This window comes from Rhynchophorus ferrugineus, unplaced genomic scaffold (genome assembly GCF_030347505.1).
Source record: "Rhynchophorus ferrugineus isolate W39M unplaced genomic scaffold, kcgeb_rfMv2 rfM7, whole genome shotgun sequence".
NCBI classification, from domain to species: Eukaryota; Metazoa; Arthropoda; class Insecta; order Coleoptera; family Curculionidae; genus Rhynchophorus; species Rhynchophorus ferrugineus.
The window spans coordinates 26,606,372-26,631,581 of NW_027472586.1; the positions used below are offsets into that span (position 1 = coordinate 26,606,372).

Here is a 25,210-nt window from a genome sequence, read left to right on the forward strand (position 1 = left end):
TCTTGTCCAAGGAATCTATACATAAATAGAATTGAAGACTAGTTTAAAAATCATCTTATATCAGTTTGTACTCACTCCATAAGCCAACATTCTACAAAGTATTTAATTTTTGCAACATTGTTAATCTAATAATAATAATTAATTTTAACCACATGTAACTTTATCGTGGATACACTTTTTAACTTTTACAGCCTATGTTTAATGTGCACTTAAAATTAGCTTAGAAACGCAGTAGTGCAGTAAATCATTATGAATGATTGATAAGAGTACTATAAAAAGATCTTCTAAGTTGAACGGTTATGTAGTAACGACAATGTCTCCCAAACAAGTCTATCTTCTGTTGCTGCTGGTTATTGTCAGCATCGTAAACGCAAAAGTCTACAATAAATGTGCTTTCGCCAAACAACTCAAAGCCCACGGCATATCTTCGCGCGCCCAAATAGCAACCTGGACATGTATCGCTTCACACGAGTCTGGATTTAACACCAAGGCTATAAATAAGGTCACTGGTGATTATGGTATTCTCCAGATAAGCCATCTATACTGGTGTTCCAACACTAATAAAAAAGGTACGATAAAAAAAATTGTCTATTTTAAATTTATAATATTTTTTTACAGGCAAAGGTTGCAATATCACCTGTGCATCTTTGTTAACTGATAATATTTCTGAAGACATTAAATGTGCCAAACACATTTACTCTGAAACCGCCAAATTATCCAAGAAAAGTGGATTTACCGCCTGGGTAACTTACAAAAAATACTGCACAGGAAACCTGTAGTTTGTAATATTAAATACTGTATACAAGAAACAAAATATCATTATTACTAAACATTAGATTCTTGCAAGCATTCTGATCATTTCAGATTATTCTTTCAGAGATATATTAAGAAAATTTGATAGAATATACAGGGAGGGACAAAATCCTATAAACACCTGACCTATACACAATATTTACTTATTAATAAGGTGCTGAGTCGCCATTTGCTTTTAAAACAGCTTCAATTCTTCCCAGAATAGATTCAAAAAGTGGTTAAATAATTTCCAATGGAAGGTGGTCCCATTCTTGTATCAAAATATCCGTCAATTATTTCTTCACTGATGTTGAAAATGGAAATCTAATACTCGCTCTACTCTAACACTCCCACAAACTAACACTGATACTCTTTGGCTAACTGTATAAACCCATTATCACCTTGGAATATGATAAAGGTCCAATGCAACTTCTAAATATTGCTTTTAAAAATATACAATATTTAAAAGCATATATAATAAAATTAAAGGAAACTTTTTAATTCAATTTGTGTACAAATACAGATATATAAAAGTGAAATATTCAGCCACTCTTAATAAGACGCTAACAGTTGATGGAATCAGGTAAAAGTTATATATTATAAAAGCATTTATTTAGGTCTTATAAATCATAATATTTTTTAATAATTCATTACAGATATATTGTTATTTATGCTAGAAACAAAAATCCAATCATCAAATAGATCCCAACAAGTGGCCAGCAATGGCTGTAATTAAGGACTGTATTACTAAATATAAATTAAATTTTGAAGATACCATGCTAAAGAGTGAAGTATTTCAAACTGTTACTTGTAAATATAATTGATATGTTAAATTGTGTTTTATGTATTTTACTCTTTTAGTAATATGTCTGAAAAAAGATATACAGTAATTCAGATGTCCACAAAGGGCAACGTTCTCCGACATTAGACATGCAGGTAGAGAGAAATACACAAGCAAGAACTGTTCGGGTATGTGGAAAGGATTATCTACAACACATTTTGGTTTGGATGAACTAGTGTGATATTGGAAATTAACTAAGCTGTGAATTCATTTCAAGTCAATACTTAAATAATAGCTCAGAATACATAAGTGAATGAATGGAACTTTCTGTATATGGGATTATCAACACAGGGCGAGGAGAGAGCTAACGGCTAAAAGAGGGCATTTAATTAATATAGGATAACTATAGAAAATTGTGTTGTAGCGTGTAAAGGATTTATTTGCATATATATGTGTGTAATTGTTTAAAATATATATGAGAATTTGGTTAAAATTTACGAGGAGAGAATGGTTACTAACTGTGTTGCAGATTAATAAGAATGCAGTGATTAAACATTATTTTATCATGAAGAAATGTACACAGGTAGCAACAGAACAAATTGAGGAGATATAGAGTGATATCAGCATGATTTGACTAGAAAACTCAGAAATGAAACAAGAGCTGAACATAAGAAGGTAAATATGTTCTCTAATGAAAATAAAAGACTTAGATGCATAATTACTAATTAAATGGATTAACCCTCTAGGGGATACCATAGTTGGTTTAGAAAAGAGTTTAGTGCTAATATAATAAAATAACTCACCTACAAACTATTGTGACTGTTCAATTAAGTCTAGTTTAAGTCCTTCGATAATATATGATTTGCATGTAGTAGTTTATTTATATAAAAATAATATTTCACAATATTTTGGCTTGTTATATATCAAAACCAAAATAAACAAAAAGTTAAAGATACATGCGGCAACATTGCAACGTTTTAACGTCACAAATTGATTGATTTAGATTACGTGCGTTCACCGCTATTTTGGATAGACTATATATTGCAAGGTGTTCATGTTATTTTATCTATTATCAACAATTTTCTAAAACTTTTTCCTATTTATCTGGAATGGCAATATCGTATCTAAACTATATTGGTTTGACAGCGATCCAGTCATATCCATATTTTTGCTCCTCTTTAGCATATGGAAATCGTGCTCCAGCCAAACCATGTTAAAATGCCCTGAACAAGTGGTAGTAAAAGAGTCTTATATCCAATGAGTAGCTGGGTGCGGCAGAACTTTCTATTCGAGCTGCTAAAGTATATGCTTCATAATACCTGCAATCTGCAGTAATTAATTTGATTGTAGTAGATAAGTAGTTTCACTTTTCATTATCACTCACTCATAAAGTAATTGATTAATTAGAGGCTATCGACAGTAAGGCTACGTACTTCAAATCGAAGCCTACGTGAAGTAATTGGGTTAGTCATTAAAAACTGAGAAGCTATCATACCTAGCTGAAGGGGTGGTCGTTCTGAAATACAACTTTTAATATTTAAATATTTTAATTTTTGAGTAACATTTTTAGGTACAGTAATTCATGCTTGACAACGTTAACTAACATATACCCCAAAGGAAAAGGCTCGCGGTATGTAGTCATTTAGAATGTTTAGAATTAAATATTCGCATTATGTATACCGTCAAATATGTAATTCCGATAAATATACGATAAAAAGTCAATACTAGTTTAGTACAGTCTTCAGAAATAATTATAGATAACTCTCGAACTAATGGTTCAAAATTGGAACAATCTTAATAAAACCAATAATGTTAGATGTTAGAGAGAATATTTCAGTTGCATCACAAGCAGTGTAACACGTCCTTCCCAAATATCCAAGTATAGTATTACATAGTATTTATACCAAAAATACTAAGGCTGTGCTAATATAATCAGTTTTATTTGTAGTCAGTGCTGTAATTGTATCAAGTATTATTGTAATCAGTCAGCGAGTTTCCTTCGCGATAATGCTTGCTCTCTTAATCATGTCTCCAAGTTGCAGCAAGCAATGAACAATATTTTCACGATTAAATTCATTGTTATATACTCTTTTACAAAGAATAAATCTGAAAAAAAATATCATACGAGTTATATTACATCGAAACGTTTACAGCATGAAGTTTCCTTAGATACTATGTGTCCAGAGCTGCAAATATCAGATTTTTCATGTTTCTTTGTAGCTAGGTTTTTCTTGTACAGAGAACTAATAAGAAAGATTTATTTCAAACATTTCTGATACAAGATTCTGGTAAATAAATATACTTTACTGGAAATTTCTTAAGAGTATTTAATAGAGACAATTTTAAGAAAAGCTAAATATTTTTATTAGTATTTTACATAACTCCATAACAGCTAGAATAATAAAAATATAGAATAATTTTATGTTGACCTTAATTAAATAGATTGCAGATCTTTCTTTCGTGGAATGATTGATAATCCATTTTGATTAATTGCACATATACGATATTTTTACTAAAATGTACGCTTTTATTAACATATATGGTTGTCTAATTTGTTTAAAAATTTATATTATGTCATACGAGTTATATTACATCGAAAGGTTTACAGCATAAAGTTTCCTTAGATACTATGTGTCCAGAGTTTTCTTGTATAGAGAACTAATAAGAAAGATTTATTTCAAACATTTCTGATACAAGATTCTGGTAAATAAATATACTTTACTGCAAATTTCTTAAGAGTATTTAATAGAGACAATTTTAAGAAAAGCTAAATATTTTTATTAGTATTTTACATAACTCTATAACAGCTAGAATAAAAAAAATATAGAATAAGTTTATAAGTTTCTTTCGTGGAATGATTGATAATCCATTTTGATTAATTGCACAGATACGATATTTTTACTAAAATCTACGCTTTTATTAACCTATATGGTTGTCTAATTTGTTTTAAAATTTATGGAAAATAGTACCGTAATACAAGTAGTAGTATATTTCATAATTCGACACAGAATTCTCGTATTTTGTTAAACCGAACAATTTGAATCCGATGCTTAAAGTAAGTTGTTTACAAATTTAAAACATCCGGAATTAATTCAATATAAATAATTTTATAAAGCTAGGGATTTACTGGTTAATACATGGCAGCATGATCCAAATCTAAAATAATGCTTAAGCATTAAAACATATTCAATTTTCTACTGGTAACTACATGTTATTCGAGTAGCTTGCACCTTTTTTAATTTTAAACCATACTTACTGGTGCTCCAGCACTAATGAAAAAGGTACAATAATAAAAATTATGTATTTCAAACTTATAATATTGTTATTGCTTTCTAGGAAAGGGTTGTAATATCACCTGTGCATCTTTGTTAACTGATGATATTTCGGAAGACTCTAAAACTGCCAAAGGATCAACGAAGAATGGTTTTACTGCTTGGGTAACCTACAAGAAATATTGCACTGGAGACCAGAGCAAATGGATTTCTGGATGTAGTCTTTAAACTAAGGGAAGGTAATTTTAACAAAACGTATAATATTTTAATTGAGTAAAATATTCTAGGTAACGTATGACAACTGTCATATAAATGTCGAAAATTATATCAAGTTCTTTGATTTAGTTTTTTACAATGTATAAAAATAAAGTTTGATAATTTTGTTTACATTATAGTACATTATTAGACAACTAAAGTTAATGACTTTAAAATGAATAATTAAAAATGAAACAATAACAAAAACAATGGAGTGATTAAGGGTTTATTCAAGTGACTAACAGTCATATGGCATGGATCAAAGCCTTGACTAATCCTTATTGAGTAAAAATTAACCCAATATCGCAGTTTACTGTTCTGATTGAACTACTGCACTGTATCGTATTGTCGAAAGCTCGCCCTCGTGATCTTTCTCTTCTCAAATATCCAACACCTACTTTAAAGGGTTATGAAAGCAGGTTTAAGAAGCTCGACAAAAATTACTATTATCAGATTTTTGATATCAGAGACTTTGATAAAAAATATAATATGCCCACACATAAAATATAATTTTCTTTTATTTATATTTCCTTTATTGTTGTATTTCTTGGTTAATGGGATTCAAGTTTCATTAGAATATTGATATATGGCCTAGTAGCAAAAGTGATCTCCTACCATCATTGTCATCAGCCAACACATTTGCAGCTTACCATTCTATTACTAACTAGGTAGTAATGGAATTATTAAAGATTAATCGATAGCCATGGTTCCTGTTATGTTTATCAATAAATTTTTGGGGCGCCATCTATCCGTTAACAATAGAACTAAAAATTCGACGTAATTTGGACATTCCATTTATACAATTCTTTAATATGTTAAACTTTACTGAGCAAATAGAAAAATTAAAACTGGAAACGGTTTTATATCCCAGCTTATTTGTTTTATTTGTGCATTAGTGACCGTATATTTTGATTAATGGTTATGGTTTCAATAAACATCAAATGATTAGTCGATGAAAAAATAATTTTCTACAATTTCATGTTTTTCAACGCGAATTTGTTGATATAAACTTCAAACACTAATCAAAAATTTATACACCGTTTTAATCGATGTCCTTTTGCTACTTTTCTGGCAAAATACACCATCAATAAGATATTTTCACAACTTTTGACTCGCTTTGCACTATTATGTGTTTTGAGAAGACCAACCCAAATGGCACTAGAGTGGAGCAAGATCTGGGATGGTCAGATCTGGATGGATATCAAAATTTCGACCATTAAGGTTACTTTCCTATCCCTCCAAAGCCTTCTGTGAAACTTTTATGCCTTAGAAATAGTTTTGGACCTTATTTTGAAAATATTATCGATATTTCCAACCATGTGATGCATTTTTCCTTTTACGCCATAGTTCAACACATTTTTTTGACAAAATTAGTTCTTTTTATTCACCATAATTCCCTTCAAGAGTATAATAACTGATTATAGTAACCCTTCAACTTCTCGATTCTATTTTTGTAGTACGACTTGTTCTTTGCCTCAAAATAGGCATCAGTTTCTCCGATCACCTTTTTATTCGACGAAAATTTCTTTGCAGCGAACATTCTTTTGAAATCTGAGGACAAGAAATAGTCGCTGAGGGCCACATCTGGAGAATACGGTTAACGAGGAAGCAATTCGAAGCTCAATTCATGGATTTTTTTAATTGTTTTCACTTGTTTTCAGCAGCGCCCTTCATTTTCTCCAAATGCGCCGTTATTCAGCTATTTCGTCCTTCAAACGTCCAAAAACGCTATGTAGTTGTCACTGTTGTTGATCCTTCCTTTTTCAAGGTAGTCAATGAAAACTATTTTATCCCCATCCCAACATATAGACGCAATAAACTTTCCAGCCGACTGTTGTGACTTCCAACGCTTTGGAGCGTGTATATCGTGTGCAGTCCACGCGGATCGCTGTCGATTGGACTTCGAAGTGAAATGATGGAGCCATGTTTCAGCCATTGTCACATATCAACGCAAAAATTCAGGTTTATTATACTTGATCATCTTCAAACACTGCTTCGAATCATAAACCCGTCGTTATTTTTGGTCAAAGTGAGCTCACGCGGCACCCACTTTGCACAGAGATTTATCATACACAAATATTCGTGAATAATATGATGTATATGCTCAGCTGATATCCTTAGAGTCTCCGCTATTTCACTCAATTTCAATTTACGGTCATTCAAAATTATTTCGTGCATTTTTTTAATGTTTTCATCGGTAAAAACCTCTTTGGGCGTCCACTACGATCACTCTCTTCGGTTCTCATTTCACCACGTCTAAACTTAGCGTATCAATCCTTGATTGTTGATTTTCCTGAAGCAGTGTCCGGAAACTCGGCATCAAGCCAAGTTTTTGTTTCAACTGTATTGTTTCCTTTTAAAAGGCAATATTTTATCGACATGCAATATTCTTTTTATCCATTTTTTTTCATAATAATCAAAGTTGTTTCACTTAAAATGCTATAATTCACAAACTAATGATCCGACAGATTTCAAATTTATACACGCACCTTTTAAGGCTTAAGGCTAACCAAAAATATATGGATTTAATTCTATTAGCACTATCTATGTGTCAGACTGGGGACTTTTCCATTAACCTGTTATATTATTATAATTAGAACTAGAATTATTATACTTAATTTCAACTAACCTCTAATTATTGAAGATACTAGTCTAGATTAGTACATAAAAAATAAGAAATAATTGAAGACGAATAAAAAAATACAGAAAACATTAACCTAATATAAACATGTTAAAACTTTACCGGCATATTACATAACAAAATTTAATCATGATTAATATAAATATAATTTTTCATAATGCAGCAAAAACCTCGTAGACTATTTGTACTGTACGTTACTATATTTACGTTATTACAGATAACTGATATAGAAACAATTGTATTTGCTCTGATAATCCAACTTTAAAGTGAGTCACGTGAAGACAGCTCTTCAAGTCAAGTTCTGAAGGGTTATATCAATTAAATAAAACAATAACAATAAACGTTAAAATTTTCAATTTTCTGAGAAACACTTATTTTGCAAATACAATATTCTAATAGGGTTTTTTGTTTAAATTCGTCATTACATTTATTAGATAATTAGTACTTGTATTTCAGTGCGAATTTGTTTATGTGGCCTTGATTTTAACACATTTTGTTTGTAGCTCTTTCACAAGAAGCAAAATGAAACTGTATACCAAGAAATATAATACCAGCAAAATTCATTCTCCTGGAATTAGTTAACTTATAAAAGAAACGGAGATAAACGAAAAAAGTTTCCCTGAAGTCCTGCCACTCTCTTCAAGCCATAACAGACCGCTTCAGCATTAAATGGCAAATTCAGCTTTCACACAATACTGAAAGATATCCTAGAAGCTCTTTAACCCCAAAACTAATAAGGATCCGCTGAAAACAACAGACGTAATTGGAACAAGGTGTTCGCTAGTGTACATAGGAGAACAATGAAGGATGATAAGTAAATAAACCCCCCAATCAGTTCTTGCTAAACATCAAATGAATAATGAATATCAACAAAGAAAAGACCAAGCCTATCTAGCACAACACCCTCACAGTATTGTAGTTAATTAAACGACTATGAAAACGAAAAGTCCCAATGATTTAACCATTCAGTATCACAATTCCAACCCGGAATATGTAATCTACAAAAACTTTTAGTATATAAACGCGAAGTTATTGCCGGAATGACTGGCTAGCTGTAAATAAAAGTACCTAATTGCCATTTATGAAAGTCTACTTTTAACTTTTTTATCTGAATGACGCTAATGTACATTTTAAAATTATGTTCTATATATTAAACGGCTTAGTGAAAATGTTGTCTCCCTTTTTAAGGAAAACGTATTGGCGCGGTTAAAACTTATAACAACAAAGAATTTTTAGGTCTAAAAATTTTTGCTTTATATACGCCACAAATAATATGTTCCAATAACATGAAATACGTCCAAATCAAGCAACTAGGAACAGCCGTCAGATCGGTGACACAAAATATATAAACAAATATTTTAGGCTCTGGCCGACACTTTTGCTGCCTACAGACCGAGCCAACGAAGGAAAACCAATAAGATTCGGCGTTGGATACCAAACATTCGTTAGTCTTCTATGAAACGTACATATCGCAGTTCTTGTTTGGAGCAAACGTTCGTTGGGGGTAAATCCGTATTTTTCAGCGGCAGCGGCGATTATAATGTATATACCTATTATATTAGTAGTAGTATTATAGTGTACACACCACATTCGTCGGTTCCATTCATTTCTTTTGATATTACCGATACTGCGGATTGCAAGCGAATGCCAACAACCCTTCGTTGGCCGTCGTCAACATCATATATATATATATATATAAATATGTTATTATTTTTACTTTGTGATAATGTTCAGTGGTGTAGTAATATAAACTTATTAATACTTTGCTAATTATTGAAACATAATGGAAATTATAATTAATTAAATGATTTTAATGGGTTGTAATATAGGGACTATTATTATTTTAAATAATTTTATATATAGAACATATTTCTGATCTTATATTGACAATACTGTGAAAACAAGTTTCAGTAACATATTTTATATCATTTTTAAATTATTCCTTTTACTGTAGTATGAGAGAAGCAGGATTAACTTATAACTAGTAACTATAATAGCGCTAGTCTTCCATGTTCTAGTATGGACTTTATTATTTCTTATTTCAAAATAAACAATATATAGTTATAACTGTGTTTAACGTTTAAACAAACATTTTTGTCGGACCTGAATAAAAGTCTGGTGAATCTTATGACCAAAAGTTCTTGGTCGGTGGAATTTTGAACTACGGGAGCAGCTACATTATTTGGAAATTATCAATTGGTCGATTATATTAAAATACAATATTACAATTTTTTTGCAATTTTTTTTGACAGTTTAGAATTGAAATAGATTTGAATAGCTAGAAATTGAACAGTTTAGAATATGTTTTATAACAAGAATCTAATAATTGTTATGAATTCAATACATCTTTACAGAACATATATTAATTGATTATGGATAAATTATATATGGAATTTTAAGAGATTTATTTATCTTGAATGAATATATTTGTACTGTTAAAAGACAAAGTTGTTAGACTTGTTGTTGTGTTTCTGTTTCACACAATATAATTTTTTGGTATACCTTTGCACAATGTCCGGCTTTTATTATTAATTAACTTATAGATTGATACATCTATATATATATATATATATATATATATATATATATATATATATATATATATATAGATTAAGGCTGTTTTATAACAATAATAAAATGAACTATACAAAGAGCCACTCTGAGTTTACATCTCCGATAGTCGAGATTTAAGAATATGAGAAAAATTTCATAAGATAATGAAAGAATATAGAGAGAGTTATTAGAGTTGTTGTAACAAAAAATAACCAAAAAGCAAAGAGCAGGAGATCCAAGTGATAAAACTTTATTACACAATTGAATGTACGTTGGGGCTAAAACATCATCTTTTGCCATCATACAAGCTACTGCACTTTTGAGAAGCCATTTGGTTACAGAATAGCGTGCTATATGCCGTATGAACATTTTAATTGAACAATTTTAGGGAATAGTTGTCTCTCGCAAGGGTAAATTGTATCATTGATCAGAGGTTTTCTTACGGGGTTTTCTGAAACCGCAGATAATAAGCAGCAACCAACCATTACCATTACCCACATTATCACATAAATACAGCCTAATTTCTGTAATAAAGTAATTAAAAATTCAACTATTCCAACGTCTATCGGGACTTATTGAAAAACCCTATAATAGTGCCGCAATATTTCACAATATTAATCTAAGTTACTTTACTAATTATAAGTTATTTACTTAAGATAATGTGGCAATGTTATTTATTTATCTATCGTATTGTTGTATTATAAATAGCCTACTAGCTTTCTAGTTGTATAACTATTTTTATGGTTGCTAAAAACTGTTATAAAATTATTTAGTAATGTTCAGCTATAAAGTCGTTCTTATTTTAAGTATAGTATTCGCTATTTTCCTGGTAAGCGAAGCAAAGGTGTATTCACCTTGTGAATTTGCACAAGCAATGAAGAATCAAGGCGTAAATGACGATTTGGGAACATGGACTTGCATTGCTTCACACGAATCTAATTTTAATACACAAGCAATTAATTACGATACAGGCGATTACGGTATCTTGCAAATCAGCCATCTTTACTGGTGTTCAGACAGTGATACTCCTGGTAAGAATAGATTAGATATGTTATTAAACACAAATTAAGCTAAGTTAAAGCATTAAAAGCATTATCCACTGAAATATAGCTATATTTCTTCAGGCATCGACTAATATTTAAAACAAATAACGGCTATAAGAACTGACTAGATATTTAAATATAATTAATATACAGAATAAAATGATAAAATAATACAATCAAATCATCAAAGGAATACCAAAAACATATTTTTTTCGTTACTAATATATACTAGGTTGTTGAATTCCTCAAAGAATTACTTGGAGACAGGAATAAGACGACTAGACTAGTGAATAAACTGCATGTAATATCAGACGGCATTTTAAATAACTTGTTTTATTAATATTTTGGTGTCTCAGTGGAAAACAATGACATTATTCAGTAATAAAATTAAGTTCGTTTATATTCTCAACTTTGCAGAGAATTTAACTAACGTATTCCAAGCAAATAATATAGAATCAACAATTGATATAAAACCAGTGTATCAGACCGATTTAGCTATAAATTTTAAATAATTTACAAAAACTTCAATCCTAAAAAGGATCCTAGAATTGACGATATTTCATCTGAGTTCGTAAAGCAATGTCTGTTTGAGACTGAAGCATATACCGGAATGTCTTAAGGTTGCTCAAACAATTTGCCCATGAAAATCTGACAAACCGGAAAAAGAATTTGGATCTTACAGACCTATTTCACTGCCACCTGCGATATCAAAACTATTTGAGAAATTGGTATTAAAAAGTATTAAACTATTTATAGAAATGCCAGATTTCCAGTTTGGATTTCGAAATCACAACGCAACAGCGGTTTTTCAAAAGGCATTCGAAGAACATAACTATTGCGCTGCTATATTCCTTGAGGCCTTAGAAGCTTTTCACCGGGTAGAGCATTTTGGATTTACAAAATGAGACAATTGCTATCCTGAAATTATTGTCGACGACTGGTATTATGTTTTTCGAAAGAAAGTCTCGTATGAAAGGAAATTGTCAACACTTGAACCTATTTCAGCTAGATTTTCATAAGTTAGTATCTTGTAACCACTCCTATATCTGCACTATACCGCTGACATCCCAACAACAAAAGAAGGAGCTCCAGATCTGTCCTTGTTAATTTTGCCTTACGGCAAAATGACAAAATCCTAATTATATCATTTGACGGACGCCCGAAGCAAAATGAGCTGCATACCTAGAATATCGATGGTAGGTTAAACTGGAAAAATCGTATTAAACAAAAAGCAGAGCAGATTAAACTCAAAATCAAGTAACTGTTCTGGTTAATTGGAAGATACTCTGGACGGATAATCATGGCGTTAGACTAAAACATTAAACCAACGCACCCAAAACAAAGTTCTACGGTTAATTACCAATGCTTATCACTACGTAACCAACGAACAACTGCACGATGATAAGAAATAAGGTTGATAAATCACAGTAACGTGAAAACACCTACTGGACAATACAGTAGCAGGAAATCAGAAGATTGGAGCGAACCAAGCCACACGAACTCCTTTAGTGTATAAGTGTATGTTATTCTTAACTTTAGCTAAAGTAGGTTAGTTTTATTTTAATTTGGGAAATACATACTGATGTGTTAATCCCGTACCCGCCTTGCTTGCGTATTAATGCAACTACAACACAAAAGCAGTGATAAATACATTTGTAATTTAAGCTCGTTCTAAGCATATCTAATGTAAGATGTAATTAACAAAAAAATATTCTCAATAATTCTCAATAAATAAAGTACTAAAATGCTGTAGTTCTTTGTTAACCAAAAATAATCATAACTAATATACAATAGTTCAACTAAATCAACTAAGATTCATTATGGTATACAGGTATACACAGCTAAATCTCAGTGTATCTCTTTAATATTAGTTAGGGCAGGATAAGGGTGAATGCCTTTTGGTATATTCCGAGATACACTTAAATGGTAGAAACGATCTAACACTGTTTAATATAGTTTTCATTGTTAATACGTGTGGAACACAAATATTGAGCTTCATTTGTAACCAGCCAATTAATGGCTAATAGTTCATAGTAAACAGTTTGGCCCTCGGTTAATCGTTAAAATAATTACGAAACGGAAATGAACATAAGCAACTTAAAGACAAACCACCATAAAATTTTTAATGAAACCTATATTGCATATTTCTCCTTTTGGAACTTAAAATGCAAAACATGACAAAACATGATCGTCAATCTCTATTTTCAAAGCGTTGTATCTTTTAGCTAAATAAACTTTCATATCTAGAATATTCAATAGACTGTTCTCTTTTAAACGTCCTATATGACCTCATTACATAAGTATTATCGGATATATGAGTCCTTAAAGCAATTTATTAAGAAAAACAGAAATTATTTTTCCCTCTACCTTCTATCGTATATACAATTACTTTCATTTAGTCGTTAGAAATGTAAAAAAAAATATATAATATTTTATTACTTTATTTCAGGAAAAGAATGTGGTATAACGTGTCAATCTCTCCTAGGGGATGACATCACTGAAGACATTATATGCGCCAAAAAGGTATTTAGCGAAACAGTAGCCATCTCTGGGAATGGTTTTACAGCATGGACAACTTACTCATCTTGTGGAGGTGACCAAAGTTCATGGATAAAGGAATGCAATCTTTAATATACATGAAACAAATATACACGATTTTGGCTTAACACAAGGAATCAATATACATGAAAATATATATTTTTTATTTACTTATATGTAATAATTATAGGAAATAAAAATAAAAAAGGGTTCAAGTGATCTTTCAAGTCTTAAAGTTATTATTTTAATATATTTTTTAAATAGCTGGTAAAATTTTTACAAGTAAAGAATAAATAACAAACTACACATTTCTACTTTTCGGGTATTTGGAAACGATATATTCGCTTATAGACATCATTGCTTCCATCAATATAATTTCTACGATGATCGTGAAAGTCATCTTCATAGGCTGCAGAATGATGGTGTTCTTCTGCGTACTTGGGTGTTTTTATAATTTCAAATGTTGTTTTCTCTTGATTCCCCGCTATCAGTTTCTTCAATCCAAGAATGGCAGCTAACAACAATGCCATTTTACCAACTATTAAAGCAGTACCTGACATTACTGCTATTCCTATAAAACAAAAATACATACAGTCTATTCAAAACAGTAGTGACACATGTGATTAATATGTGCCTGTCGAAAGTTGTAAATTCGTTTTACAGTCAGACAATATTTTCACTCTCATTTTATTCTATTTAAAAAGAGATAGAATGTTGTTAGAGAAGTTCGAACATGTAGCCGAAAGAATTTGCAAAAGTTGTCGTTTGTTAAACGTCTGCAAAATTCTTCAAAATATTATAATTATGGTTTATAAATCGGCAAACGTTGTTTTAACGCTTTGTTTTAGTTAATTTTAAATCGCCGCCGTTTTTATTGAAAATATTAATTGGGGGGTTCCAGCTACACTGAATATTAGTACGGGCACGGCCACTAAAATATCTCACAAAATAAAAAACAATATAATCTTAAATTCACCAAAATGAAACCGTATTTACGCGAAACAGGTGACAAATCAAGGTTAGCTTGATGTTAGCTGTGTCAGAGACCAAATATACGAAATGTATAAAAACAGTAAGTGGTTTTTTCAATCAAAATCTAATTTCATTCGATAATATCAGAGAAAATTGTCAGTCTGGAAATTATTCATAATAAGCTAAAAGATACACAGCTATTGGAGGAATGTGAAAGATCCCTTCATACACTGTTGTATAATATAGGATTTAAGTGGTGTAAAGATAATCCACGAAGTGGTTTAATGGAACTTCCAGAGCTTTAGGAAAGGAATACAATTTTTAGAAACATATAACAAAACCAAGGAAGAATTACTATATCATTTTATATAGATTACAATGGTACATTGGGGCGCTCATGGAAAGATGATAATAAATATGGTGTAAAGACAACAAAAGTTGATGGAAAAAGGTAAACGTTGGAATAACTATCGATCGTTTTGTTAGTCTTAACATTTAGTCGTTTCTATACATTCAATTCATGCAGACATATAGTTCTTCATGATGCAGAACTAGTGTTCTCCTTCAAGAGTGACTATCATGGAGAAATGAACCATAACTTGTTTTTATTATTGTTATGTACAATGCACCATTTCGCAGTACATTCGTGGAGAAAATCCTAACAATTGCTTCAACAAAGACTGCAATTAAGGAATGACTTAAAGTACCTAAAATAAGTTTCGAGGAAATCATGTTGAAGAATGAACTATGTCAATTTGTTAATCGGTAAACATCAATGAACTATTTAATTTCATTTTATGTAATTTACTTTTATAGAAATAAGCCTGAGAAAAGATACATAACAGATCAGATTACTGAACGTTTTGGCCACAGAGTATTATGTCTTCCTCCCTATCGCTTTCTCCCTATATCGATGAAAAATAAACATTCACATCGAGGAGGATATTCACACCAGAACTGTCTGGATTTATGGAAATACGCATTGTCAAAAATAACACCTTCGGTTTGTGTGAGCTCGATCAGTCACATTGAAGAAGAAATTAACAAATGGCAGAATCTTGAGCAAGTTTTTAATAGATTGGAAATAAATAGCTTGGTTATTAACTTCATTAGTGTTTCTGAAATTGATAGTGATAGAATAGAACTTTATGACTGTAGGTTTATGAGCCAATGCTGATAACAACTACAGGTCAGTATACAATTAATATACTTTAATTATAGGAAATTGTATTATAGAGTATGAAAGCTTTATGAGCAAGTGTGTTAATGTTCATAATATACATAAAAGTTTGGTTAAAAGGTATGAGGAGAGAAATAATACTAACTCTTTTGCAGATATGGCAAATCCAGTGATTAAATGTAGTTTTATTTATTAAGAAAGGTGTATACAGGTAGTAAGAGGACAAACTAGGGAGAAATATAGTAATATGATAATGACTTTAAAAGGAAACATTGCATCGAAAAAAATAAAAACTAAGCGTAAAACATAAATATGCTCTCTAATGAAAGTAAAATACGTTACTCAAATACACAATTGTTAATTAGGAGGATTAGGCCTTCGGGGGATACCACTAGATAAAAAAAAAAGCGCCTAGAACTCTACTTATACTAGTGTGTAAATAGTTTCAATGTATATATAATGAAACAACTCTAACCTATAAATTATTGTGGCTGTATAATTAATTGTAGTCCTTCGATAATATATCCATTAGATGTACTACAACATTAAAATAAATTATAATACATAACATTTCTGCTTGATTATTTTATTTAGATTAAAATTTTGTTATATGACAGAGCCAAAATTCAGGGTTGCTGAGGCAATATTGCGACGTTTTGACAGGTCACGTGGGTACACCGGTGTTTTGAATTGACTATAGTTTAAAATCACACACAATTTACAATATAACTAAATGTTACCTTGATAAGCCATAGCGAGAAAACTTCCTTTTATTGCCAGAGCAGCCATTAAAGCCCCATTTTGATGTTTTTGTCCTTTTCTGCCCCTAGCTTCCTCCAAAATTAGATTATCTGCTACGCTAGAAATTAGAGGAAGGTTCACCTCCAGCCGGTGAGTTTCCAAAAACCTTTTAAAATAAAGCATTATTTTATCATTTATTTGAAATAATATAGATGCTATATTGATAACTAAAGTAATCAAAAAAAACTGTAAAAATATATACTCCACAGTTTAACAATTTTGAAACAAAAAGCAATAAAAAATCGACAATAAAATGGATAAGTTAATAATTTATAGCCTCCAATAGTAGTCAAAGCTTAGAGTAATATTTAGTTAAATATATTTGGTGGACATTTAAAAAATGGAACACGTTTTTTGTTAGATTTTGTTGCTAATGGCCGTCCTTATTTTTAATTTTGTTCATATATTTTACACATTTTTTTAAAATAAGTTATTTAAGTATCCGTTGTCCAGTGCATTCTATTCACTTTGAGAATATTCCCAAGAGTTTTCTGAGTTTCATGGGCATCGATTCTCGATTTTCTATCAAGTCCATCACATACTAATTTGAGATAAGGGAGATATTTTTGTTCTAAGAATGCCTTCACCATCGAAGAAATCGCTTTTTCCTGAATTATTTCCAGGTAACTTTCTTTATTCAGTGTCCCATCGCTTTAAACAATATGTCCGTCTTTTTAATCGCATTATTACTGTTATATAATTGCGTAAACTATCGCACCGTGCACGTTTCGCCTTTTGATCAGTGTACCAATCGGTTAGATCAAAGAAAATTTGGCTCATGAGTTCACGGGATATTTTTCCAGTTTCTCTCGGTCTAGATTATTTGTGTTTCAATACACTCGAGTCTTTTTCTATTGAGTACTTGTGTATGAATACTAGTTTCATAAAAATCGTAAAAGTCAATAAAAATACCTTGGAGTATTTTTTATATTTCAATTAAAGACTTTTTCCAAACTTTTGAATGACAGTAATATTCAAAATACATAAACTCATCGGATACGTAAATGAATAAACGAAGCCTGCGCCATGTGTAACATGTCAATTCAGTCACCACTTTTCGAGTTTTCAGTAATTTATATAAAATAATATTTTGCTGATATTATACTACACTGTAAATATAAATTCTTCAATAACAACAATTAACATATTATCGTTTTCCATATCGACTTAACTATGACTATCCAAACTTAAAAGCCATGTAGCGTAAGATTTGCTCAACATCCGTTCTCTGGTTTTCTAATTAATTATATAATTATCTATCTAATTGTGCCAAAGTTCGAAAAATAAAATGTATAGTTTCGTGATATTTTTCATATAATATGCTCATTACTTGTTAATATTAAAAAATAACAAGGTTAAAATAAAGTTACTGTTTAAAGGTACAATAAATAATTGTTGTAAAATATATTAAAAAGTTAAAAATATACCTGCCGGTCCTATCAAATAGAAGATCATCCAAATCATCATGCGACATATTCGTCAACTTCTTCTCGTTGAGGACCCAACCAGATTCCTCGACGTTTGCATCAGATACGATCTCTAAGCCGTCAATGACATTCAGAGATTTAATTTTCAGAGCTCGGTCACCGATTTTTATCGCTTGAATTTTGAGACACTTCAGCCAGTCGTCAGTATCCAAACAGTTCTTTAATGAGCTTCGAAAAATTTGTATGGGAAGATACGATAATTGTTCACAGCTCACATAGAGATTAAGCAATGTATAAAACATTATGCTATATTTTACAAAACCAACCATTTCTTATGAAGAAGAAAGAACCAACTGTATATATGTTAAGTTATATCGTGAGTTTTATCTGAGATGTATCGTGCAGACAATGTAATTTTCAGGGCGTAAAACATAACAATTAAAGATTGCATAAACTATTGCCAGAGGCAGTGAAGTATCCACATAATTATAACAATTAATACTCCAATCAGTGTATAATAAATATCGAAGATATACCACATGTCCAGTTCATTAATTGGCGAATGATTTTGATTTTTATCAAACATAATAAGAAAAACATATTCATACTCAATCAGATCAAGTTGTTAACGAAGATATGAGGAAAAACTGATGAAAAATGAATGAGTTCGGTTCTGTCTAATTATAAAATGTGTAACTTTTTCTGCAGAGGATATTTTCTCTAACATCAATGGCTTGCGGATCTATGAAAATGAAAATATGTAATTGGAACGTCGATTTTACTTAACGCTTTGCTGCGGCCTGGTTGTTTAATTATCTGGTTATGTTGGCAACAATTTGTTAATAATTTCTCATCTAATGTGATAAATCCAAGAGAAATTTATGTATACTTATTTATATAACTTATATAAACATATATTATATTGAAGTAGAATAATAGTGCTTGAAATATTATTTATATTTAACTGTTTAGAACATTGAACTAATTAATGACTAAGTTAGCAGGATTTTAAAATAATAGTTTCGAATTAATTTACTTTCTTTAATATAGGGTTGGGTGGTGTAGACATTCTTCTTCAACATTGAGTTTTTTCGAATATTCTAGCATCAAATACGATTGATTCCTTAGATATATCTTGGTAATTATAACCATACCAATGGCAACACGAAATTAGGATATATTTTCCTCGAGCTAAAGCAAAATTTTGACCATACAATATTGCAAAAATTTCATTTGTGGGCACCTTCCTTGTCTTCTAGTCATTTAAGCCATTTTCTTGGACCTAAAACAAACTTTTGACCATGTGTATCACCCTTGAAGGGAATTATGTTGAATAAAAAATACTTATTTTACCAAAAAAAATGTGTTTTACTATGGTAGGCCGGGGACTTATCAATTGACCTGTTATCTAACTAATGTATGTAATGATATATAATTTTCATCACGTCAACTTCTTGGATTTTTAGTGAGAGCTTAATTCATCTCTTTGCAAGGATTACCGACTTGCCAGTTACCAACTAGAAATCATCCCAAGAGATATCCCTGACTAGGATGGTTAATACTTGTCGCATTTTACACTGTTGTCTATAGATGTTTATAATTGCAATCACATCCTTGTTCTGTGTGATTTGAACCCGCGACTTTAGCGGCAGTAAGTCTGACTAATGAAATAAAAACTTTACCTGTGTGACTATTAACATATTTTTTGCTGCTTGTGGCATGCATCTAAAAATTCAACCACCAAAACACTAATAAAGAGTTTTTATTAAATAAAAATAACTGAAATCATCCTTGAAAATCAGAAAATGATTCAAATTGCAATAACTGATCAGAATTGGCAGAAAAACTTAAACTAATCTGAGATCGCTCTTTAATATTTTTTATCCTTAACAATGGTAAAAGCATCTAACGTTAACACATAACAATTAAGAACGTTAAATGATTGGTGATCGCTGTTGAAGCGTACTGAATCAGTCCAAATGGTGGCTAAGTTAGACCCGAATACCAGGATGTTTTATTCAGTATTTGATAGGATTGGCAAGGAATTATACATTATGAGCTGTCTACATACGGCCAAACTTTTAATTCGAAATTGTACCGTGAAAAATTGAACATTCTGAAAGAAATAATCGCTCAGAAGCATCTAACTTTCGTCGACAGAACAGAAAGACAACTGCTAGGTCAGACACATTGATAGCAGTTCGCCACAGGCTCCGGGAGTTTAGCAGTAAGATTCACTTCATCTTATAGTCCTGATCTGGCATTAAGTGAGTTTTTCGATGAAAAATTCGCGTCAGGAAAAACTTAAACTAATCTGAGATCGCTCTTTAATACTTTTTATCCTTAACAATGGTAAAAGTATCTAACGTTAACACATAACAATTAAGAACTTGTATATTCAAAACTAATTAAAAAAATTAATTAACTTGATTAAGTTGTACTTAGGTTTAGTTAGGTTTTTGTAAGAAAACAGTTTGCAATGTACAGAAACAACTCCATATGCACCACTGGTATACTAGACACGAAGTTACTCCTACGTTAAATACTTGTGTAAATGATTTGTTTTTCTTACCTAGATCTTCAATTTTTCTTATAGTCTTCTTTTGATCTATTACTTTTAATTATATTTCAGAGTTTTCTCATTATAATTTTCGAAGTTATTCAGTAACATATCTTAATACCGCTAGCAGCCATGGCTGTTTAAATATATTGTATTTTGTATTTCGGAAAATAATTCCAATGGAATACTAGCTATCTGAATTATATACTTCTAACTAACTAACAATTTATACTAAGCAGAGTTTAAACACAATCTGGACATCATAAGGGACGACTCCATAAATCGTATTTTACATTTTTTATCATATAATACTTTTATATTGTAATTATGACGACTATTCAGTGTAGGAATAGTATTAATTGTGTTCGATATAAAGAATACCAAATTTTCATTGGTAATATCACTTCAAATTTTAGCAGTCTGAGGAATAAGCTGGATTTCGGAAAAGATTATTTATTTAGTACATTTAACTATGCTTTTTTGAGTTCATAAACTAGGACCAGTTGGATATTATTTACATCTAATTGAATATATTATAATAATGTCTTGACATATTTCTGGTTACATATTAGACTTATTATTATTAAGGAACGACCAATCATTAGTCCGTCGATTCCTGACATAAGCATTGCAGTTGGAATTCTGGTACAACACAAAATTCTATATAGGATATATCATAGAACTAAAGTGAAAACACTGTAACCAGACAGCAATCTGGTGGACGAATATATAGTCAATAGTAAGAAATTATTTAACAACAATAAGAAGAGGAAAGGCTAAGAGAGATAAGAAGAGGCTACACGTTCCTTATTTTTAGTCATACTCCCAAGAGTTGATGAAGTATATATATATATATATATATATATATATATATATATATATATATATATATATATATATATATATATATATATTTCTATTTCCTTAAAATCGATTCTTTTAGTGAACCAGTAGGTCAAGTACGGTTCTAATACTCGCAACTATACGTTGGAACATTTAAATTGCATTAAAGATAATGTTTAAACATCCGGCACGGTTCCGACCAACCGACTCTCACTTTTCAGCATTTCAAACATTACTTTTCTTGGCTCCGTTTCGAGATCCTGCGAAATGTTATGTGGGAACATTTATCTATACGTGTAGCTCCAATACAGTTTGATTAACTCAACATAAGTAATGATAATTATACTCTATTGTTATTTATGAAATATTATTCAAGTTATTTTGAAAGGAAGAGAACTAGTTAATATATCCACGTTTACACAACACTATTGGATCGACCAATTTCTGAATAATAGTGTGTTTTGCAAATAGCCATTTACTTAAAACGAATTAGACGTGAAAAAAATTAATTTTTGATTTCTTTATTTATCTTCACTCTAACTAATTTCATTATATCCCTCTATCTTCTTAGTAAATAAAGATATATGTTGACAATATGTAATACTTTTGGATCTACAGTTAATATAACCAATTAAAAATATGTAGATGTGTAGATTAAAAATAAATTATTGTGACCTTTGATAAACAAAAGACAAACACATTAAATATTATGTATTAAAGTAAAGTGGTTTTCGAGACATACTTAACAATATTACAACTTAATTAGAATTATTATGTTTTGCATTTAAACAATAGGATCAAATTAAATAATATTATTAAATTGACTTTATCAAAGTCAATGTACTTTTAATACTAATGATATGATATTTCTAAGTATTGGTGAGATATTATCAGCTATAATCTCAAATATATATATATATATATATATATATATATATATATATATATATATATATATATATATCAGCAAGAATAAATATTTTTATGAGATTTGCTATTTACCCAATTTTTTGTTAATATTATTAGATATTACTACATTTCGTAACAAAATGTGTACTTCTTGATTTACGTTTTTTGATTTTAATCACGATATTGTTAAATGTTTAAATGATATTGCGTATTATTTTTTTCAAAAAAAGTTGTTTGTTGATATTGTTTCAGATATTTCAATCAAATATATGTTTTAACTGATTAACTAGGATGCAAAACTAATATTAAATAATTTTTCCAATATAATTCCTTCCACATAATTTTGTTAAGCAACCGAAAAATTAAATTTTTTGAAAATATAAATAATGTAAATAAGATTTTACTTAACATATTTAGTTAATCCGATTTAGGCCAATTCTGTGTCATTCTACTCCAGAGCTTGTTGCAGTTTTAAAGGTATTGTTACTGGAACAGTCCATTTCGCAAGTAAATCAGTGCCAGATCATAATAAAAAGAAGATTCATAATAGAAGCATAATATGTGTTGATGGAACTCATGTTTCAAATAAAAAAGGAATGGACCTGACCATCATACTTATAAAAGATGATAGAAATTGTGCCTTTCCATTTGAAGAAGCATAATAATGGAGACACAAATAGGGAAAATATGCGGAATTAGCCAAGTTATATATGATAAGATTTCACGAAACAGGTGAAGTGGAATTTATAAATGACTTAACGAGGTACATATAATTTTAGTGTAATATACTGTATATTTAGTTTTATTTTTACCTGATGAGCCATTAACAATTACTATTTAACTATTTGCTATATCTTAATCTATATTCGATATCTACAATTAGAGTACAAAAATAAACATACTTAAGTATAAAAATTGTTAAATATTACCTTTGTCATGGCTTTCTACCCAGTTTCTTCTTGTTTGTAAAAGACAGCATATTGTATTCCATTCGTTTACTTTCATATGAATGTCTGTTATTTCATTCTGAATCCTAATTTTGTTAATGTTGTGTTAATATTTTTGTACAGATTTCCTAATAGCCTTCGGACATGTTACAAATATTAACTGTCCTTTATATTATACTCCTAGCTATAAAATAACAAAGTGGAGCGTTACTTAACCTTAAATTATTAATCAAAACTTACCTAATTTTATTATTATCCCTATATACATAATTCACAAGAAAAATTATCAAATTCGATTCATAGTTAACCATATATGTTAATTTTTCTATTATTAATCAAAATTATCAGCCAATAACCTAAATCGTAAATATCGCCATTACAACCAGGTGGTGTACTGTCAATTGTTCACTCTCTGACGGACTTCGAAAATTCGGAAGTGCGCATGTGCAGTGTGAACAAATGAGATTTTTGCCCTGTCGACTCTTTGATCAGGACTATATGGTGAATTGATGAGAATATTCCAATAAAATGAAAAACACCCTAATGAAGCACCCATAAATAGTCGTTAAATCGTTGACACAAAATATATAAATAATCCCAGCGGGTAGACGTGCGACCTAAGAGTTTAGCCCGTCGACAATAACGTACAAAGATCGAATATATATATATATATATAAATATATATATATATATATATATATATATATATATATATATATATATATATTATAATATATAATAAATAACTTAAATAATATATATTTAGATATATATTTTAGGTTCTGACTAACGCATTGTCAGCTCCAATTCTTATACGGTAGATTATTCGTCGTTTATATTGTACGTAAATCTACCACGCACGAGTAAATTTTAAAATCAGAATCTGTCAACGTTGTGCATAAAATAGCGGCAGGCAATTTTGAATCGGAAGACAAATATTTAGATTTTACTTGTTGAAAAGGAAATTCAAATATGTGCATTGGAACTTCCTGCCGAATAAGAATCATCAATCAACAGCAGCTGCATCCTATTGTCATCTACGGTGATAGTTATTTGCAACTAAGGAGGAACATATATATGTATATATATGTATATATATATATACGAGGGTCACTATTTATATCTCGGGAATATATTGTATGTGAATATATTTATATTGTTTTCCAAAGTACTCACCATGATGATCGATACGCTTTTGCATAATCTTAAACTAATTTTAAAGCATTTATTCCATTCCGAATGATGTATCTTCAAAACATGATTTTTTAATGCTTTATTAGCTTCTTCAGCATTCGGATGCATTCTGGTTGTGATAATCCAACTCGAAAATCGTAAAAAATCATCGCACGAAAATGTTCACGATTCAGTTCCATTTTTTACCTAGACGAAACTTTCAACTAAATATAAAATAAACAAATAGCGTTCGTGCGACAAAATGATGCGAGTACATAAATCGTCAAAAATGTCAAATTTTACGATGGAACCGTCAAATGGCAACAGTTTTGCCAAATATATATAAAGGGAGTTATACATATTTGACAAATGTACTGTTTGACTAGTACACCCATCCTTAGGCCTCTTTGGACATATAAGCTCAGGTCTTGGTAGATGTGTTCACTTCTAATATACTATAATATGGATCTAATATACTACAGGTATTGATTTAGTACGAAACCTTTTAAAATGAACTGATCGA

The 25,210-nt window shown here is 30.2% G+C and overlaps 2 protein-coding genes across 2 annotated transcripts; one reads left to right on the forward strand and one right to left on the reverse strand.

Annotated features, from left to right (window-relative positions):
* Window positions 1-313: 313 nt before the first annotated feature.
* On the forward strand, window positions 314-14,094 carry LOC143200215 (uncharacterized). Its single transcript, XM_076410612.1, has 10 exons — window positions 314-569; window positions 619-775; window positions 3,144-3,203; window positions 4,841-4,854; window positions 4,910-5,010; window positions 5,410-5,519; window positions 9,217-9,401; window positions 10,683-10,704; window positions 11,060-11,325; window positions 13,787-14,094. The coding sequence occupies exons 1-10, from the start codon at window positions 314-316 to the stop codon at window positions 13,966-13,968; spliced, it is 1,353 nt and encodes a 450-aa protein (XP_076266727.1). The 3' UTR covers window positions 13,969-14,094.
* Window positions 14,095-14,105: 11 nt separating this feature from the next.
* LOC143199730 (uncharacterized) lies at window positions 14,106-19,088 on the reverse strand. Its single transcript, XM_076409736.1, has 3 exons — window positions 18,256-19,088; window positions 16,768-16,934; window positions 14,106-14,446 (listed from the first exon to the last, which is right to left on the reverse strand). The coding sequence occupies exons 1-3, from the start codon at window positions 18,582-18,584 to the stop codon at window positions 14,187-14,189; spliced, it is 756 nt and encodes a 251-aa protein (XP_076265851.1). The 5' UTR covers window positions 18,585-19,088; the 3' UTR covers window positions 14,106-14,186.
* Window positions 19,089-25,210: the final 6,122 nt, after the last annotated feature.

Coding starts and splice junctions, on each gene's coding strand:
- LOC143199730 (XM_076409736.1), bottom strand. CDS start 18,584: ATGGTTGGTTTTGTAAAATATAGCATAATGTTTTATACATTGCTTAAT. Junction 16,935..18,255: donor CTATTTGATAGGACCGGCAG/GTATATTTTTAA, acceptor TTATTTTAAAAG/GTTTTTGGAAACTCACCGGC. Junction 14,447..16,767: donor TCTCGCTATGGCTTATCAAG/GTAACATTTAGT, acceptor TTTGTTTTATAG/GAATAGCAGTAATGTCAGGT.
- LOC143200215 (XM_076410612.1), top strand. CDS start 314: ATGTCTCCCAAACAAGTCTATCTTCTGTTGCTGCTGGTTATTGTCAGC. Junction 776..3,143: donor AAATACTGCACAGGAAACCT/GTAGTTTGTAAT, acceptor TAACATTTTTAG/GTACAGTAATTCATGCTTGA. Junction 11,326..13,786: donor TTCAGACAGTGATACTCCTG/GTAAGAATAGAT, acceptor ACTTTATTTCAG/GAAAAGAATGTGGTATAACG.